The sequence below is a fragment of the Fulmarus glacialis genome, unplaced genomic scaffold, assembly GCF_000690835.1.
Source record: "Fulmarus glacialis isolate BGI_N327 unplaced genomic scaffold, ASM69083v1 scaffold23152, whole genome shotgun sequence".
Classification (NCBI taxonomy): Eukaryota; Metazoa; Chordata; class Aves; order Procellariiformes; family Procellariidae; genus Fulmarus; species Fulmarus glacialis.
In genome coordinates this window covers 33,871-51,921 of record NW_009196252.1, presented here as the reverse complement: position 1 = coordinate 51,921, position 18,051 = coordinate 33,871, and the positions used below count along the sequence as shown (strand labels likewise).

The following is an 18,051-nucleotide window of genomic DNA, read 5'->3' as shown; positions in this document are numbered from 1 at the left end:
GACATTGGCACCCTTCCCCACCTCCAGCTGCGAGCTCTGCTTCGTGCGAGCTCTGCTGCTTAATGGCACGTAGATCTCTGGAGGTGCTCCTTCTGCTGACCTTCTGCTCATGATGCTGAGCTGTCCTTATCAGCCATGGCGAGGAACCCCTGGGATCTGCACCATTGTGCTGCTGCTCTTCTGGCGTTTGGGGAAAGTGATAGGTTTCTTCTCTAAACCGGACAGTCTGCTGCAGCAAACTTAGTCCACTTAGAATTATCATTTCTTTGAAATGGGTTGTTTCTCTTCCTGATGAAATAAAAATGATGCTCTGTCTCTTCAGGGCTGCAGAGGAAGAAGTGAGCTTCTTAGAAGCAAGTCCAGCATCTTTGAAGCTTTAAGAAATACAGGTTTCAGATCAAAAAGAGGCAGGAGGGGAAAGAACATTTGGTAGAAGGTTTGATAGGGTACTGGAGGCAGGATCCTGAGCCTTGGAAGCGTGCGGGAGCAGAGGAAGAACAGTGCTTCTCAGTGCAATGAGGAGCCCTGCTTCAGAGGTGAAGCAAATGCTTTTAAACTGGGTTTAGCAGGTTTGAGTGAAGAGTGGATGGCTGAGAAAAGATCTCCAACTAATAAAGTGCTATGAATAAAAGCTTTGGAGCAGAGCTTGCAAATGCAGCCCACCTTTGACTTGTCTCTTTCATTCTGGAGTTTAGTAGCTCTGTATTGCAGACAGTAAAGAAGATCAAGGAGCGAGTAATCTTTAGAGTTCATCAGAAAGGTGATTTTTTAAAATTTTTATTTGTGTTCAGTTGCCTTTGCAGATCGGGACCAATAAAAGGTGCGCATTGACACTGGCACATTTTAATAATTTTATCTGGACCAATGAAGTGTTCCTTCATAGCCTAAGAAATTTTTTAAGCTTAAAGGATGAGAGTCTCTGAAGTCTGCCACATATTCCTTTTCCATAGCTACCTCATGGTGTGAGCGCTTCGCTGTGTGTCTAGAGGGGTTTTCTTCTTCTGCATCTGAATTTACTCTTGGCCTGTAGTAGGACAGGCAGTGTGTGTGCAGGGTTGGTAGGCAGGTGCTGTGTTGGGACAGAGGATGGGTGTGCTAGCAGAACCTCCGTGGGAGGGTCACCTAGCCCAGCAGTGATGGAGGGTTTCTTAAGGGTCAAAACTTGGGGGAGCTGGGACTGGGAGCTTGGACTCTGTGACTCCTAGCTGTACTGGTGCGTGTCACCTACCCACCTGCGCTGCCTGTGGCTTCTGTTGGGTGTATTTCTAGGTTGTTCGGAAACAGTTGGTTTGGACTTGAGACTCTCCCCTCTGTCTTTGGGTCAGGGCTTTCACTAATAACTGGTACTGTGCTTATCAATTGAAGAAAGGCTAGTTATTTCTCAGTGTCTGCTGTTCTTCAACAGTATTGCCTCTGCCTATCCCTGCATTCCTCTGCTCCTCTGGGAAGTTTATTTCCCACCAGACTGTCAAGTGTCATTGAAGAAGGGTTGAGAACCGCTTGGCCTCTTGCAGCTCCAGATGCTCGCTGCATTTATGCAGTCCCAGCTGTTGCTGTGCTCTGAGGTCTTTAAAGCCTAGCCAGCACCAGCTGGGGGACACATTGGACAAGTTCTCCACTGCAGCGTGACCTTTCTGTCAACAGCTGGGTGATTCCTGCTTGCACTGAGATTTTAGGGAAGTTGCTGTATGTCACAACTGCAATAAATGTAATTGTGCTTTGTTGGATGAACTTGAACTGTCAGAGCAGAGTTTTGGGTTAAACTGCTTTTCTGAGGATATTTATTCTGGTGTGTTTGTCAGAGGTCTGCGTTTTATAAGGGGAGCACATCCAAAGCGGGTAGGATTAACATTGCTTTCCTGCGTTGACAGCAAAATGTATCGTTGGGGTTTTTTGGGGCCCGTTGGTGGCATTTGGAGGAAGAGTTGTGTTGGGTGTTTCTCACTTTTATTGTTACTTATTTTTAATGCTTTTTAATGTACATACAGTCATTTCTTTTTGTCCCATACCTAGTTGCTCCTCAGGGAATCCTATTCCTTCCTGTCCCCCTTCCTAGCCCTTTTACTACTACTACTTATTCACTTGCTGTCTTCTGTTACCTGCAGTTCCGTTTAAATGAGTTTGGACTGCTGGAAATCATTACTGAAGTAGAAGCAGAAGCCATAAAAACTCTTTCAGCCTCAGCAGTAAATGCCAGCACAACCAGCTTTGCTCCTGCTGCTATCAACGCTTCCACTGCCTCTAGCACTGATTTGGAAGGTGAGCTTTTTGCTGTGGAAAAGAATATACAGTTTCTGGAAAAGCTTCTAGAAACAGGTCTAGCTGAAATGCATGTTTCAATAGCGTGGTGCTCCCTGGCGCAGTGTATGGAGTGAGTCACTGTCTTATTTTGAATATTTGAGGAGTGTTTAGAGTAAATGTAATTACTGCGTAGTCGTAACAGTACCTGGCGCACGCATTGTGCTCGCCTTTGTGGAAGGTAAGGGGTAAGGGTGGTTATATAAACGATCTGGGCTAGGTTTGTCAATGTAGTCAAACATCCCTCTCACGCTGAGTTTTAACTTACATCCTGGGATCTCTTTAACTGGTGATTCTGGAAAGTTGGAGCCCCTTCTTTCCAGGGTAGTGGATCAGCAGCGACATCAATGTTTCTCCTTAGCACAGGTGACACACTTGTCATGACAGCAATTAAGTCTGCATCTGTAATAAACTAAACTGCCTGTTCTGGGGCTTTGAGACCAGAATGGCCTGGTCATATTACCTTATTAAATACTCTCAGCTTCCAAAACAGAGTGGTCACACCCACTGGGCAGCATCTCAGCTCCATGCTAACTCCTGAACCTGCTTGGGAGTTGCTTGGGATGGTGCTAGGTGCCATAGGCCAGAAGTGCCCTGGGGCTGTGCTAAAGATGCATGAGGTTGAGTTGCAGGAGCTGGCACTGTTGGATTTACTGGTATAGCTGTGCCTTAGCTGACCGCTCTCGGGGACGGCGGGAGCTTCCAGTGTGATTCCTTTCTGTGGTTGTGTGCATTACGCAGTGTGGAACATGAATGGATGGCACAGTGCTGTGTTAACCTGGGATTCCTGGCTCAGGATGAATCCCCAGTAGTGTTAGTTATCTTTACAAGAACATCCTCGAGAGTCTCCTCTTACCTGGCTCATGCCAACAGTTACACTGTCAGCCATAAGAGTTTTGAGGTTTCCAAGGCTACTGTAATTGAAATTAGGGAAAAACTGGGTTTTAACAGGATGATACAAGCATGTTACTGGATATCAACGTGATGGACAAGAAATATCTCAGTTCTTTGCAGACCTGTTCTTACTCTGTTTATCCAGAAACCAGTAGCTCAAACAAGAATATTTGTATGGTAACCTCTGAGCTCTTTCATTCCAGACCACTCGGCTGGTTAGGCTGGCCAGCCTCACTTACTTTGGTAAATCACTAGTTTCCTGTGATTAAATCACTTGCTCTTTCAGTAGAGCTCCCTCGCAGATGTGCCTGAGTGTCTTCCAGAGAGTACTAATGGAGACCAGTGCTAGGGAGTGAGTGATGATTAAGAGCTCTCATCCCAAGAGTACCATTAGCCATCCAGCGTAAGGTCATATTTTAAAGATGCTCTTCGTTAAACGTGACAGCATGTGGTTGTGGCATAGGGAGCCCTTGATAGGTTTGGCTGACGCCTTGTACCGAAACAGATCTTCTTTTACGGTGGTGGCAGGAGACTTGAGAATTAGCTTGGGACACAGAGGCACCACAGGCCAGCAGCTGGAGCCTGTTCAGTGACTCATTGTCTTCGACATCACCAGTGCATCCTGGTGCACTAATTGAAGGGACGTTAACTCTGTGTAAGGTCTGCGTTAGCCATGCCGGATCCCTAGTCGAGGCAGGGCTACGTCACTGAAATCATACATCCCCATGGAGGGAATTTCTTCTTTGGGAAGAGGAGGATCTCTCCTCTTGTTGCCTGCCTGGAGAGGCGTCTACCAGTTGGCTTTCCCCAGGATTTTGATGGAACTATTTCTGTTTTCGTGTGCGAAGACTTTGTACCTGTCTTCCCTGCTGGCTTTTCTCATCTCGGATTTCTTTGTAAGCTCTGCAGATTCACTTACGCTCCTGCTGATTGCGGGTTGATCTCCTCGTCTGCGAGAGCTGAGGAGATGTCAGTCCGTCAGGCAAAGAACCAACTCTTAAGTGGACACCTCAGCACTAAGAATTTTTCTCAGCCTTTTAGTCCAAGTGTATTCCATAGATCAGTGTGACTTCTAATTGAGCAGAGCTCTTCAAGCACTCTTGGTTCTCGCAAGTTTACCCTGTTTTGTCTTTTCCCTGCCTGGAATCATTGGTCCCTGACGGCAGAGGGCTTTAAGTTGTGATGCAAGCAGGCATGCATGCACTCTGTGCATAGGCAGTCTATCTGCCCAATTCCAGCCAGCACCGTCTGACATCCATACTGGGCTATAGGGAGCAATCAAATATAAATGAAAAATGTCAGTCGTCTTAGCAGAATGAGTACAAGTACTGGTAAGGAGACTATGAAAATGGCTTTAAACAAAAAGCAAAGTGACTCATATCTCAGCGTTCTGGGTTGTGCAATGTGGTGTGTTTTTTCTTTTTTTCTTTTAAAGTGTTTAATGGTGCATTAAAAAATGGATTGATCAAACCAGTGCACACAAACGGTGCCACTAAATGCAGAACAGGAATGACATATATGTAGGAGCCCCATGCACAATTTGCACGTCACGTTACTTGAGCGAAGTATGCATCAGGTAGTGCAGATGCCTGGTAGTGGCTATCACGGTAGTTGTGTTTTGTTAAAATATTAAACATAAATTAATTTGCATTAGGAAGAACTTAAATCATAGGAGAAAGTAAACATAAATGATATATTGGAGTTATTCCTTACATTTTCATGCTTTCATTCAGATGAAAGATTGATATATATCCCTTGCTAGATACAGAAATAATTATTTCTATTCTCCCATCAATAATGTGCTATTTTTAGAGGCTTTCTAGGAAGGATTTTCATATATACAAAGTGTATATAAAGGCTGAATTTTTTAAACTTAACCAACTGCATTAAAAGTATCCAAACAAGATGGACTTGTTTGACATTTCTCTTTCAAGTTAGAGGGTTACTAGGAATAAAGAAATATAAAAAGATTTGTAACTGTGTCCTGGTTATAGCCTTGAGTTTATATTCTCCTTTATCACTTTTACAGGGGGCAGGGTTCCTCTAAAATTAAAATATTACAGATAAAAGGGGTTTTTCTTTAATGAGGTGGTACCCTCTTTCTATGTGCCAGCGCACAGATAATAATTACTTCCCTCACAATGGGATACTGAGGGTCACTTAATGAAAATTTGTAAAGGACTTTGACAGAATTAATTGCATGAAAGGTGTTTTAACATTTTAATTTAATAGTTGTCTTTTTCTTTGCTTCTGCAGTGCCCAGAGAAGACCTGCCCTGCTCCCATTTCCAAACCTGTGAGCAAATGGATTGCTTTGAGAATGGAAAGTTTTGTACTCAAACAGGCTCCCAACAGCACAGGGACAGGTAAAGAAACCCCATATTCTTCCTGTTCTGTGTTTAAAAATGTTTAAAGAGAACATTGTGTTAGAGAAAAGTGTTGCTGTGAGTAGAATGAAACCCTCAGAGCAAGTGTTGCCGCGTCATGACTGAAGCAGAGCCACCTGCGCAGCTCTGCGATGACCTTCCTGTCACCCTTGAGGCTCCTGTGCCTGACAGAGGAAAGCTCCGCTCTAGAGCTCGGTCCTCATTTCTCTTCCCAGCCTGTGGAAATGCTGGTTGTGTGCTTGATGCCTCAGTTCCTCATCCTACAGATAAGGATGATGTCTTAACTTCCTATAGAGTTGTAAAAAGGCAAAATTAAAAACCCTCTCGAGCTGCTGTGGTGGTGAGAGCAGTGCCGGTACTTTGGAGTGCTTTTAAAAGATATATATCTGGCAAATCCTGCAAACATGATTCACTTCTCAGGTTCTCAGCCCAGGCATCCTCATTCTTCCAAAGAGGTACAGAGACACTGGGAGTGCTGCAGGAGTAGTGTTGCACTTTTAATTTGATTTTGTTTTCAATTTTGGATGTTTAGTGATACCAGAGACATTCCAGATGATTGCAGAAACAGGGGAAGTAGTAGAAATCTTAATACCAGCAGTGGCTGTCAGGTGAATGAGGCTGACAGACCTGTCAAACGTCTCAGAAGGAAGAGAAGGCTGCTTCTGGAGTCTGAGGATGACGAGGAAAATGCAGATGAGGATGAGGTAAATGAGGCTGCATGTATTTTCTTTAAAGAGAACTGTGAAGACCAGGGACCATTCTGTGTCTCAGATTTCACTGTGCAATGCAAACTGAGCTGAGGGAGGTTGTTCTGTACCCATGAGAATGGTCTGGGTCTAATCCTGATCTACGTCAGTAGTGAGAAATACCTGTTCTGAAGTCTGAGGAGTCGTAAGGGTGAATAGCTCATGTGAAGTCGAAGTCAAAGTCAAGATTTCAGACTGCATCTTCATAGGTGTAGTTACAGCCGTGTACACCAAGTGTATTTCACAGTAATAAAAACACATGCCTCCAAAAATACTTCATCTAACTACAGTCAAGTACTATTATGTGATATTGAAGTTTAGTGTCAAACCGCAGAGTTCGATTGCTTTTTATTAGGTACTTGCATGTACGCTCACTACACTACTAGAAACTTGTATTAATGGCGGATGAATAGAAGTACCTCAGTCCTGACCTGATCTTTTCTTAACTGTTATTAAGCTTCTTACTCCCTTTAGGGGACCTTCCTTGTGCAAGCCTGCACTCTGCTACCGTGTGCGTAGCATCTCAGGCCTGCGCCATTTTATTTATATTCATGTATTGCACGTGCTTTTGTAATGCAGAGACACTGGGGTAGGTGTTCATTGGTAATGCAAGCTGAAACTTCTGATGTCATGAAGGGTTTAATTCATCTTGTTACTCAGCTTTTCTCTGTGATGTGTGTAAGATGTTTTTAAGTACATATGTTTTCAGAAGCACTTGCATTCTGTCTCTTCCCCCTTCTCCTTCTCATTTGAAACTGCCCCCCTGTCTCTTCTGGGGCATGTTTGGCAGGCAGCTTTGCATTTCAGATTTTGCCCTTTTTGGTTTGCTTTGAGAAATGACAACCCTGGATGAATTAACATGAGTTTGAAAACCGCATAGAAGAAATGTGAGTGGCAATCTGGCTCGGAGTGTGACACAGGGAGACCACATTTTCTGGGGTGTTCATCTATGACAGTAGTTACTTGAAGCTTCTACTTCCTTCAGGGCTTCATAAAAATTTTTTTTTCTGTATCCATTCCCTGGTATCGATGGACATAAGAACCTCTGAAAGGAAAAGGAAAGTGGAGCATTACAGTAAGGTTGCTTACGTGAGCAGTAAATCCTGCACTGCAGAAAGCAAATCCTGTGTATTGTAATGGAGATTTTGGGCCCGTGTTGCTCTTCAGTAGCCATATTTAAATGAACTTTAGTAGCATATATTAAATAATTTGTAAAGCACTTTGGGATACTGCAGGATCAAAGTTATATATGTAACATACCCTACTAATGTTCTTGCAGGGTTATTCAAAAGAAAATAATGCTAGCTAATAGTCCTGTTAGTTACATGTTACATCCTTATTGTACCTGCATTGTGAGATGATCAAAGAGGGAGGAAAAAACAATATTGCTAAACTTTTTTTTAACATATCTGTGTCTAGGAGAAGAATAAATCAAATAATATGAAAAGCCGCAGAAACACTAAACCAATAAAACAAGGTGAGCTAAGCTCATAGTCTCTTTTCTTTAATGTTTATAGATTTTTTTACTAGCTATTATAAAATGAATAATAGTAAACAGAAGAGGAAAGGACAGTAGAGCTCATTTCACATTCAGAATAGCTTATTAGGTACATAACCCTCTTACCACAGTCAGTCTTCTGAAATGTATTAGCAAGAATATACTAGATTTGCCTGCGTGATGGGCACAGTGTAGAGGATCTAGAAGGAGACAGCCTGATCCAAAGCTCACTGAAGCCAGTAAGAATATTTTTCCATTGACTTTGGAGAGCTTCATAGCCATAGACTACAAATGCTGAGTAGAAAATAAGTTGTAAACAACATGTGAATGATTACAGACTTTGTATTGAATTTATTATATATCTTAAAGGAGTTAGCATATGTAAACTGGGAGGAGATTTTTAATATGCATTTAAAATGTAATTTTCTGTGTGTATGATCGTGGTCCTACTAGAATGAATCCAAGCACCTGCCCAAGTTGTTTTCATCGTCTGTGTACTGGTAGCTGCCTCTCTAGTAGATGCATGGTGGTATTAGAAGGTTATAAATATATGTGTATATATATTAAAAAAATCTTGTGAACTGAACAAAAATTCACTTGGTTTTTCATTTGTTTTGTTTTAGGTTTATTTCAGCTGCAATTATATGCCTCTCTGTGCTGTCTTTTAGTTTGTATCTAACCCCTTGTTCCTCTGTGAAATATCAGGAGAAGGAATTATTTTGCACAATTTTAAGTTATTATATCTTGTCCAGACTTTACAGTGGCAACTTTCCATGGGCAGCTTGCCAGCAATCCGGGTGCCACAATTCAGTTGACCTGTGATATAATAAATTTTTTTTTAATGAGAAATGAGCACAGTTTTCCTACTGCTGGAATTCATACCTTTCCTCAAAAGTTGGGTAACACTGCCTCCTTTGGGGTACAACAGCAAAACAGCGTTGGCGTGTACGTGGGAGGAGAAAGAGAAGAGAGGGCAGAGCGGGAGGCATCTGAGAGAAACATTCATTTTTCTCTTTGTTTTTGATTGCTTAGTTTTTCCTGGAAAGAAGAAGGTATGGAACTGGGTTTCCTACTTAGAAGAGGAACGGATGCCAGCTGCTCCCCTAAAACTGTTCAGAGAGGTTGGCGGCTTTTTCAGCTCTCTTGCTATGTTTTTCTCGGGCAGCATCACAGAATTACTAACTCAGTGGAGGTGGGATTGGAGACTACCCTCCAGCCAGCAGTTACATTTATGCGTTGTTTCCGTGCAAGCAGGCAGTAAAACCCCCACATATTTGTTTCCAGCCCTGAAGCACTGTGGAAACAAGCATCTGCCCTGTCTCATCCCAAACCAGGGTGTAAAAAATGCTCGTTGAATCTCACTCAGAAATAAACAATGACTGTTTCGATCTGCTTTGGGTAGCTCTGGATAAATGGGCTGTTAGGCAATCTCCAAGTAATGTTGGAGAGGGACAGCTTAATGTCTTTCATATGCCCTGTGCTTCGTTTGTGGTTGTACAACACCCCTTCCATCCTTCCTCTGTAGAAAACTGCAAGTCAGTTAGCTCTGTGAATGTTGTCGATTGTCTCAGTGAGAAGTGACTGTTACGAGGGAGGGTGGAAGTTCATAGTTGTGTTCGTTCATAGTCTGATGCATTGAAGGTGGAAGAGGGTAAGTTTAGCCTTGATGAAGCTGCTTCTGCATTCCAGTGCACCAGCCCACGTTAAAAGTTCAGCTCCCAGTGAGCTCTTCAAAGCCAAGGGCTGTTGGCACCTTACAGAGTGAGATAAGAAGGAAAGTCAGGTAGCTGCAGTGGATGCAATAAGCCATTTGCAATTCCAGTTCAGATTTCTTCTAAGCCTTTACTATACTTTAAATGTTTAATTTGGATTAAGACTGCAAATAAATGAAAAAACCCAAATGTTTCTTGGAATGAGTGTGTAAATGGGCTCCAGATCAAACATGCCTTGTCCCTTTTACCATTTGAAGATGAGAAGTTACCTTTTGGGAAAGCCTGGACTGCTGACCTCATGCTGACATAGGCAAAGTGAGTTTAGCTTTCCTGGCTCTTCGTTTCTGCCAGCCCTTCTACATTGGGCTATGAAGGGGATCCTTTTGTGTTTGAATAGAGCTCGTTTCTGCTTCTGCTGCAAGATTTGTTCGTAGCTAATTGCAACAGGCTTGTGGTTCAGTGTTTCTGAGAGATTAATTAGAATAACAAGTAAATCTGAAATATGGGCTGTTGGCACCTTACAGAGTGAGATAAGAAGGAAAGTCAGGTAGCTGCAGTGGATGCAATAAGCCATTTGCAATTCCAGTTCAGATTTCTTCTAAGCCTTTACTATACTTTAAATGTTTAATTTGGATTAAGACTGCAAATAAATGAAAAAACCCAAATGGTCATGCCATTATTGATCTCTGTACCTGCGCCTGTCTATTAAAGCAGCAATCATTTAGTGATAGAATTTTCTTCTCTGAGTTGAAAATTTGAAGCTTTAAGTATATCTAATGACTGCTCTGCAATGGACTTTGTCTTTAGGAATTAAAAACAAATGTTTCCTTCTTCCCCCCCTCACAGTATCAGTCATTCCCACAAGGCCGGAATGGATTTAAAGTTGGAATGAAATTGGAAGGGCTGGATCCTGAACACCCCTCTCGATTTTGTGTTCTCACAGTGGCTGAGGTAGTTGCTTTTGCTGTGTTTGATTCCAAAAGTCCCATGTACATTTATGTCTTTTTTAATAAAAAGTAGAAACATAATAATAGTACTTTAATTAATTAACAGTTAGTAGGAATTCAGGGTGACACTGAAGGAATAGTGTTATGTGATTAAGGATCTGTGCCTGAAATCCTACTGTCAGATTTTTGCAATTGTAACTCAGAATAGTAAACGAATTAATTGCATGCAGTGAACAAATATGAAAAAGAACAATGCAATTAGGCCCTAAGACTTAGTGAATATAGGCAAGTCAAAATGCTTTTATGCTTCTTCAGTTAGGTGAAATCTGTGTTGATCTGGTATAGACATAAAAGTTTTCGGACTGCATTTGTACTCCAGATATTGCTGCACAGTAATATGTGCGTGAGTATGGAATAGGAGGCCAGTGAAGTTACGCTGACCAATTTTATTTTCAACTGTTTGAAGTGAGGAAAGACGAGCATGGAAACTGGGACATGTAAATGAGGAAAAATAACTAGACTTTTGAGAAATAAATGAGATCTTAAATTTACTTTTCTCTGTAAATCCAAATATGGAAGGAGTGTTTGATTAGTGTTTAACTTCTTTATGACCCTTTATGGTAATCAGAGCTCCCCTCATTATAGGTACAAGGGTACAGAATGCGATTACACTTTGATGGTTATCCAGAGTGCTATGACTTCTGGGTTAATGCTGATTCCTCAGACATCCATCCTGTTGGCTGGTGTGAAAAAACAAGTCATAAGCTGCTCCCTCCTAAAGGTATGAAAAAAAATAGAATGATGTAAAAGAAACTGTAAATTCTACTAAGGACTAGTTGTTCTGGCTCTGCATGTTTCACTTTTAGTATGATTTCATTGTGGAACTCCATCTGAGTGGCTTGAAGGGAAGAAGTGTAACTAAGATAGTGAATCACAAAAGAACAAAATAGCTTCCTTTTGATATTCCCGAAGATTGACGTTGTTAGTCAAATTAGAAACTCTTTACTGGATGAGCAAGGAGTAAAGCAAGGAGTCTCTTTGGGGTTCAGAACTTGCTTCTTTCCTGCATTCAATTTCCTAGAAACATTTAAAGGTCGAGGTTAATGATTGGACATTATAGTGAAAAAGAGAGATACGTTTTAGCTGAAATGCATAACCCCTGAAGATTGTAAAAGGGCAGTTATCATGCAAAGTTCATATTCTTCCCAGGTAATTTCCATTTCTGAAAAACCAATCTGAATGTAACGGGGCTGTGTAAAACAATCTTTTTATCTCTCTTTCTAGGTTTCAAGGAGGGAGAATTTAATTGGACTTCCTATTTGAAGAATTGCAAAGCTCAAGCAGCTCCAAAAAGCCTTTTTAAGACCCTCAGCACTGTAAGTGGTGATATTGAATACAAGATGTTTCAAACAGGTCTGATGCCAAGTGAGTTTTGACCAGACTATTTCTATGTTTTTAATACGCTCATGTCAGAGGTACAACCATGGTACAATCACATGCAAGCTACTTCCTGCTGTGATCTATTTTTAAAATGGGGAACTAGTACAATTTTTCTTCCTTCCCACAGTCACTGACTTTCCAGAGAGAGAATTTGTATTTCCCTTCCTCCTTAATACTGGAGGAAAAGATTTACTCTACCATTTATTAAATATATTACAACAGTCTGTTTTGCTGTGTCCCTACAGTCAAGATATTTGTGTCACTTTCCTCTAATTTAATCATTTCCAAAATAATTTCTGGTTTCCAGCAGCATACTCATGTGCGCCATGGGATTTATTATGAGGCTATGGATCTTGAGCATTTTTCATCCTTCACCCGCTGTTGCTTTCTTTTTGGTTGTTAGCCTCAGTTCGTGTATAACACTCACTCCCATTTGTGTCACTCAGATGACACAAAGTCCACGGTCTGGCAGATTTGATGCTGCAGAGGGACAGAGCACTGACTTCAGTAGGATCAGGGCCTAACTGTGCAGCTCTGCTCTGCTTCTGACTGAGTCACCTATTTTCCTTGAAGACTCTCTCACTTTTCCAGTAATAAGACAGGACCTGCAATGCTCACGCTTATGCTCAGCCAATACTCATCACTGCAAGGCGTGTGCATCTTAGCCTTTGAATCTGTAGTGGTGGTGTGTACTTGGAGATTCTGTTAGCCGAGCTACATCAGCTCTTTTTTAAAAATAGTAACAATCATTGCCAGAACACATGGAAATCTTGTTTGTAGACCTCCTTCTAGTAACTATAGTGTGTTTTGGTCTGTGGGTTTTGTGTTTTGGTCTGTGGGTTTTGGGGTTACAGCCTGCAACAAATGAGTTTATGAGGGTAATTTAAATGGCCTGACCTAGAATGTGGCTGATTTCCCTTTCCTGATGTCCTGTTTCTCAGCCTGTCACGCCCTCTGGTTTTCGTCTGGGAATGAAACTAGAGGCAGTGGACAAGAAGAATCCATCGCTGATGTGTGTCGCAACCATCACGGATATGGTGGATAACCGCCTGCTAATTCATTTTGATAACTGGGATGAGAGTTATGACTACTGGTAAAGAGATTCTATTTCTAATATATACCTGCAAGTAGGCTGTGGTTTATTTCGCTCTTCCACTAAGGATAATATCTAATATTTTAAATGTAGTCACTAAAGTTTGGGATCTTAAATCAGTTTTCAAGCATCTGAATAATTACTTCGGGTTTTTACAAAGTGCCAGTTGCCCAGTAGCTTCCCCTGCTGTTTGAGTGCTCATCAGTTGGCTCACTGTGGGGTTAGCTTGAACTACCCATGAAGCATTCAAGGTGAGAAGCGTTTGAGGTAATGCAGCTGGCTGACTTGGGTCAGGTCAGGGAATGTTCATGTTATCCATTCCTCTGGCGGAGGATAGGATGTTATCCTATCCTACTCATCCACTCTGGAAGAGTAAGCTCCACTAGTGACACCACCTGGAATTAGTAACATCCTCTCCTCCAGGACTAGTGGTGGGTGTTGGTATGTCTCCCTGCAAACTTAAATTTGGAAGCAGGCAGTACTGAAATCAGTAAAAATCTTTTCCATTTGCTTCAGCAGAGTTTGGCTAAGGCCCTTTAAAAATAAAAATGATTGCCAACATTTAGACTTTTAAGTCCTGACGTGCACCACAGTTGTTCTGCCTCTGAGAATCTTGATCCCCTGCCCTCATGCTGGGGCCAGGTGGAATATTAGTTGAGGAAACGTTTTCTCTTTTTGGTCCGTGTTTTCCAACCTACATGAATGGAGCAACTTTCTTTGAATTTGTCTGTGAAAGCAACACAAGGCACATGCTTATCAAAATAACACTGATTCGGTCAGTATTTTGTGTTCTCTCCCCTATCTCCTTTTGTTTGTTTTTTTCAGAATAGGCACCTGTTTGGTGGCAAGTTGGTCTTTGCTTTCTTTGCCATAAATACATCATGCAGAGCTTTGTAACACCGGTGTTTCCATTTGCAGGGCTTTAGATCTCATTCCTTTACCATTTTAGCTCGTGAAGTTTTGTTTTCATGCTGTGTTTTGTTTGGAATTTGAAAATTTTAATGGGAAACACAAGCAAACAAAGCTTCAAAGTAGAGCTTGGCTGAAAACACACAGGTTTTTTCCTAGATCTGAAAGGCTGCTTTGGTCCCTTTCTCGGAGCAGATGTGACAAAAGGGGCTGTCTCAAATTGGCCTGTCACCTCCTTCAGGGACTCAGAAGATCTAAACATGCAATAAAATTGGGAACCAGGCAAAGTACCACTAGGTTTCAGCTAGAATTAATGGATAACTTGCAGTTCTTGGCAAAGACCTTAGAAGTCATTTCCCTTTCTTCCACAGTAATGGTGTTTCAGTTAGGGATGAGGGTTTGGTTTTTGTTTCTTTTCTTCCTTTGCATTTTAGCTTGCATGATCTATGTCCAGGCTGACTCTGTGGTTGGAATGGTCCGGGGGGGGGGGGCTTTTTGTTGTCGTTTTTTTAAAGCATCAGACATTCTTCTTTGTATTCCCCTATCCTTTGGGGCAGCTTGAATGCCTTGACAACTTGGTGTTATAAATTCTAACGAGGTAATGCTTTTACACCATGATCACACCCACTGAAAGCATCTGCTAACCCAGCAAAGGCATATCAGACAGCATTTGAAATTCTGCTTTTCTTTTCGCTTTAAAATTGACTGGTGCCAACTTCCCCTCTTTGATTCAGGTGTGAAGCTAGCAGCCCATATATTCGTCCTGTTGGCTACTGCCAAGAAACTGGAACCCCACTGACAACACCACCTGGTATGTTGGAAGTGAGACTTATTTCCTGCCTCCGTCAAAAAACATGCAAGCTTTATCTTCCACATAATTACGTATTTGCAAGTTACAGGTTCCATTCAGTACTCTTTTCTCTACTGACTGAACAATATTATTGTTCATACTTTTTGCCACTGCATTTTCTTTTGTTTCATAGCTCTTTCAAAAAAGGGAACTGGGTTTGGTAATTTTTAGTTGAATTTTATTTCAGAAGGGAAAGAACTTTGAAGTATTTGCAGCATTTCCTTTAAGGTAAGCTGGAAGAAAGAAGAATCAATGTCATGATTTCATAGATGATAAGATGGAATTTCTGGAAATGAAGGAGTAACTGAAGCCACATCTCTTTCTACTGCACTGGAATTCAGTAAATGAAGAGAATGTTGGCAAATGAAAAAGGACAGAACCTACAGGAAAATCAGTGTTGTTTTCAGGCCTTGGAAGTGCTCATTCACCTTAAAAATAACAAAAATTAAAAAATTATGTCTGCTGTTTGCTAGATTGACAGCCCTGGAGCAAGAATTTCTGTAATTACTGCCTAGCAAGTTTAGTAGAGTGAGTGGCACTACAGGATCCCTCTGCATTGGAGGAATTAGCCTCTGTGCCTTTGCTGCAGATGCAAAAGGGGTTGTAAACGCTTACTCTTCAGCAACACCGCATCTGTTCCTGCTCCTGGAATGCGCAACAAGGCTGTGGTGTGCAGCTGCCCTACTTGTATCACGATTACCTGTCCCCCCAGCAGAATCTGCAGTCAATTCTGATTTCTCTGCTGAGAGATTTACGTGCAGCGATTTGCAGACTGTCCTATGCATTTAGTCATTGCACCCTCCTACCAAAATGAAACAATACTGAGGCTAAAAAATACTGAAATAGGAAGGGAGAAAAAGTAGATCAGTTTCTTAAATGTAGCTGCCAGGGAGAGACGTCCCGTTGTTGTTAGAATAGCACACCCATGTAGGTGTCTGAGATTATGGTAACAGCAATGGAGCCTTTATCTCCAGACTGCTAGTTTTACTCAGTTATGGGTGAGTAGGTAGGAGACGAGAAGTTTCTACAATCTTGCAGGCACTCACACATAGAATAGTTAATAAAATAGGAAATTAATTTAGTGATGCCATTGTACATCACAGAATCCTGTGACTAGCTCTTAATTGGCAGCTTTCTCTAGAGAATAAGCATTGATTAAGCTGTTCAGAAATGAACTCTTCAGGTTTTTCAGGTCAGGGTTAAAGCCTTGTGTAGAAGCTAGGGAAATTTGCAGTGCTGCTGTGTGTGCTGTAAGTGGTGTGTATAAATAAACAGACCGCTTTCCAGCGCCATCCATTGTTAAGTGCTAAATTAACATAATAGCCATGCGTTACATAGCTGCCTTTCTGTTCTTTGTAACAATAAATGTGGGTTTTTCTTAATTAAATGTTAATTCTGTTTTTTCAGGATACAAGGATTCCAAAGCCTTCTCATGGGAGAAATACTTGGAAGAAACTAATTCCCAGGCAGCTCCAGCAAGAGCATTCAAACTGGTTGGTGAATCTCTTTGATTGTCCTAGATCAGGAGGGTAGGGGAAACTGCTATTACCTACCCTTTCTTGCTAGATGCTTTATTTGATGGTGGTTCACCATGTCTGTGCCAAGAGGGTGCAACTGGGTTTTTTACTTTGAGTTTAAGATCATCTCTTGCTGCTGCTAAAACAAAACACACAGCAGACTACGAGATTTTTTTTTTTTAAAAAATGCCATGAAAAGCTGTCTTGGAAAGGATTTTTGACTAAGCATCTTCACTTGCTCCATTAGCAGATTTAAGGGAAGAGCCTTCAGTCTACACAGATAATTGTAGCTTTCAGAGGAATGTGTGAAGGGCAGTACCTTGCCCCAGAAAGGGCATGGAGAAGAGAAAGAGCTGGTCTTCTGCTCGAGGTCTGACTGCGTGGGCAAAGGGGATCTCCCAGTTGACATCGGAGCAGGACTGATGCTGTGATGCTGGTTGAACAGGCTTTCCAGACTCTCCCTTCATGGGGGCCAAAAGTGGATATCACTGGCCGGCAACTGGAGACATTTGGTGGGGAAGGGAGGAAGGAGTGGTGTGTCTGTATGTGTTTGAGGGGCAATGAGAAGTGTGCAATTCCTCCACCAGGTGTCCCTTCCACGTGAAGTTTTAAAAACTTCTCTAAAATATTTTCACCTTGCAGTTGTGCAAATCCTTCTTTCCCTGGTTGGTGAGGCTGGAATTAAGGTAGAGTGAGAAGTTCCTATCAAGGGCTTACACATTCTAATATAGATCTTAGTTCTTCTAGGGAGGAGCCAGCTGTGCCCTCCACAGAAATAAGCATACTAACAGATGATAGAGCATCTCTGCCAAAATCCTAGATGGAGTAAGATCATACTGCAGACTAAATCGGAAAATGATTCTCCCAACCTTGGGAGCATGAGCTTTTGTTTCCTACGTTGGCATTCAGTGCTTTTATCTGGAAGCTCACTGTGAGCAGAAACACAACAAAATAACTTCATTAAAAAAACCCCATACCTTAAAGTTGATTTTTTTTTTTTCCTTAGCAGCTTCTTCCGCACTGCTGGCTCACCTTGCTAAACTTTGCAATATGTTTAAAAACTTTTCTGTGCCATCGTGACACTTGTCTTGATTCCTTTCAATGAAGTTAGCGTTACAGGTTAATACCTGCTGCCCTCCCGTATATTTTGTTGGTAAGCTCTTTGGGACTGAGGAGGAAAAGCAATCAGGGAGGCTTCAGATAAGGGAGGTAAAAATCCAGCCAGGCAAGTTTGATAATTGCTAGATTTCAGCAGGTGTCCATTTGAAGTTTTTGTAGGTTGCAAGATGGGTGTCAGGGAATGGGAAGAGGCTGGTTTTGCGTCTTGAGAGAACTGTAAGGCCACAGCTGGAGTTGTCTGCAGCACAGTTGAACTCCAAAACATCCCTTGGATTAAAGTTTTCCAGAGTTGGGCAGACAGCATCTTCGATCATGCACCGCAGCATGTGAAGCACTTCAGAGCCTGTGTGCAGGATAATGAGTGAAGCTTGTCAGTAGGACACGTTTGTTGCCCCCAGAGTAGTCTCAGCCCTTCTCTGAGCCGTGCTCATAAAATCCTGGAAAACGGGAACCTTCAGAATACAAAAGCAAAAGAATGCAGCAATTGGTCTTCTACACAATAGAGGAACAATAGAAGTAGTTTTGTAGAGACAAATATTTTGGAAAGATAATAAAACTCTTTGTGATACAAAAAGAAACAGTGAAGTACGACCTATTTAAAACTCCCAGTCTGAAGTCCTCAGTAATCTGTCATTACGGCAT

The 18,051-nt window shown here is 41.8% G+C and overlaps 1 protein-coding gene across 1 annotated transcript in view; it reads left to right on the top strand.

Annotated features, from left to right (window-relative positions):
* The first annotated feature begins 5,453 nt into the window (after positions 1 to 5,453).
* The window catches only part of LOC104072636 (lethal(3)malignant brain tumor-like protein 3), a 30,507-nt gene continuing 17,909 nt past the window's right edge, over positions 5,454 to 18,051 (top strand). Inside the window, exons 1-10 of the mRNA XM_009572156.1 lie at positions 5,454 to 5,557; positions 6,174 to 6,282; positions 7,744 to 7,801; positions 8,855 to 8,943; positions 10,381 to 10,485; positions 11,127 to 11,262; positions 11,766 to 11,857; positions 12,863 to 13,014; positions 14,658 to 14,734; positions 16,181 to 16,266. Coding sequence (XP_009570451.1) covers positions 5,496 to 5,557; positions 6,174 to 6,282; positions 7,744 to 7,801; positions 8,855 to 8,943; positions 10,381 to 10,485; positions 11,127 to 11,262; positions 11,766 to 11,857; positions 12,863 to 13,014; positions 14,658 to 14,734; positions 16,181 to 16,266 — 966 coding nt within the window. The 5' untranslated portion in view covers positions 5,454 to 5,495. The remainder of the gene's footprint in view (positions 5,558 to 6,173; positions 6,283 to 7,743; positions 7,802 to 8,854; positions 8,944 to 10,380; positions 10,486 to 11,126; positions 11,263 to 11,765; positions 11,858 to 12,862; positions 13,015 to 14,657; positions 14,735 to 16,180; positions 16,267 to 18,051) is intronic.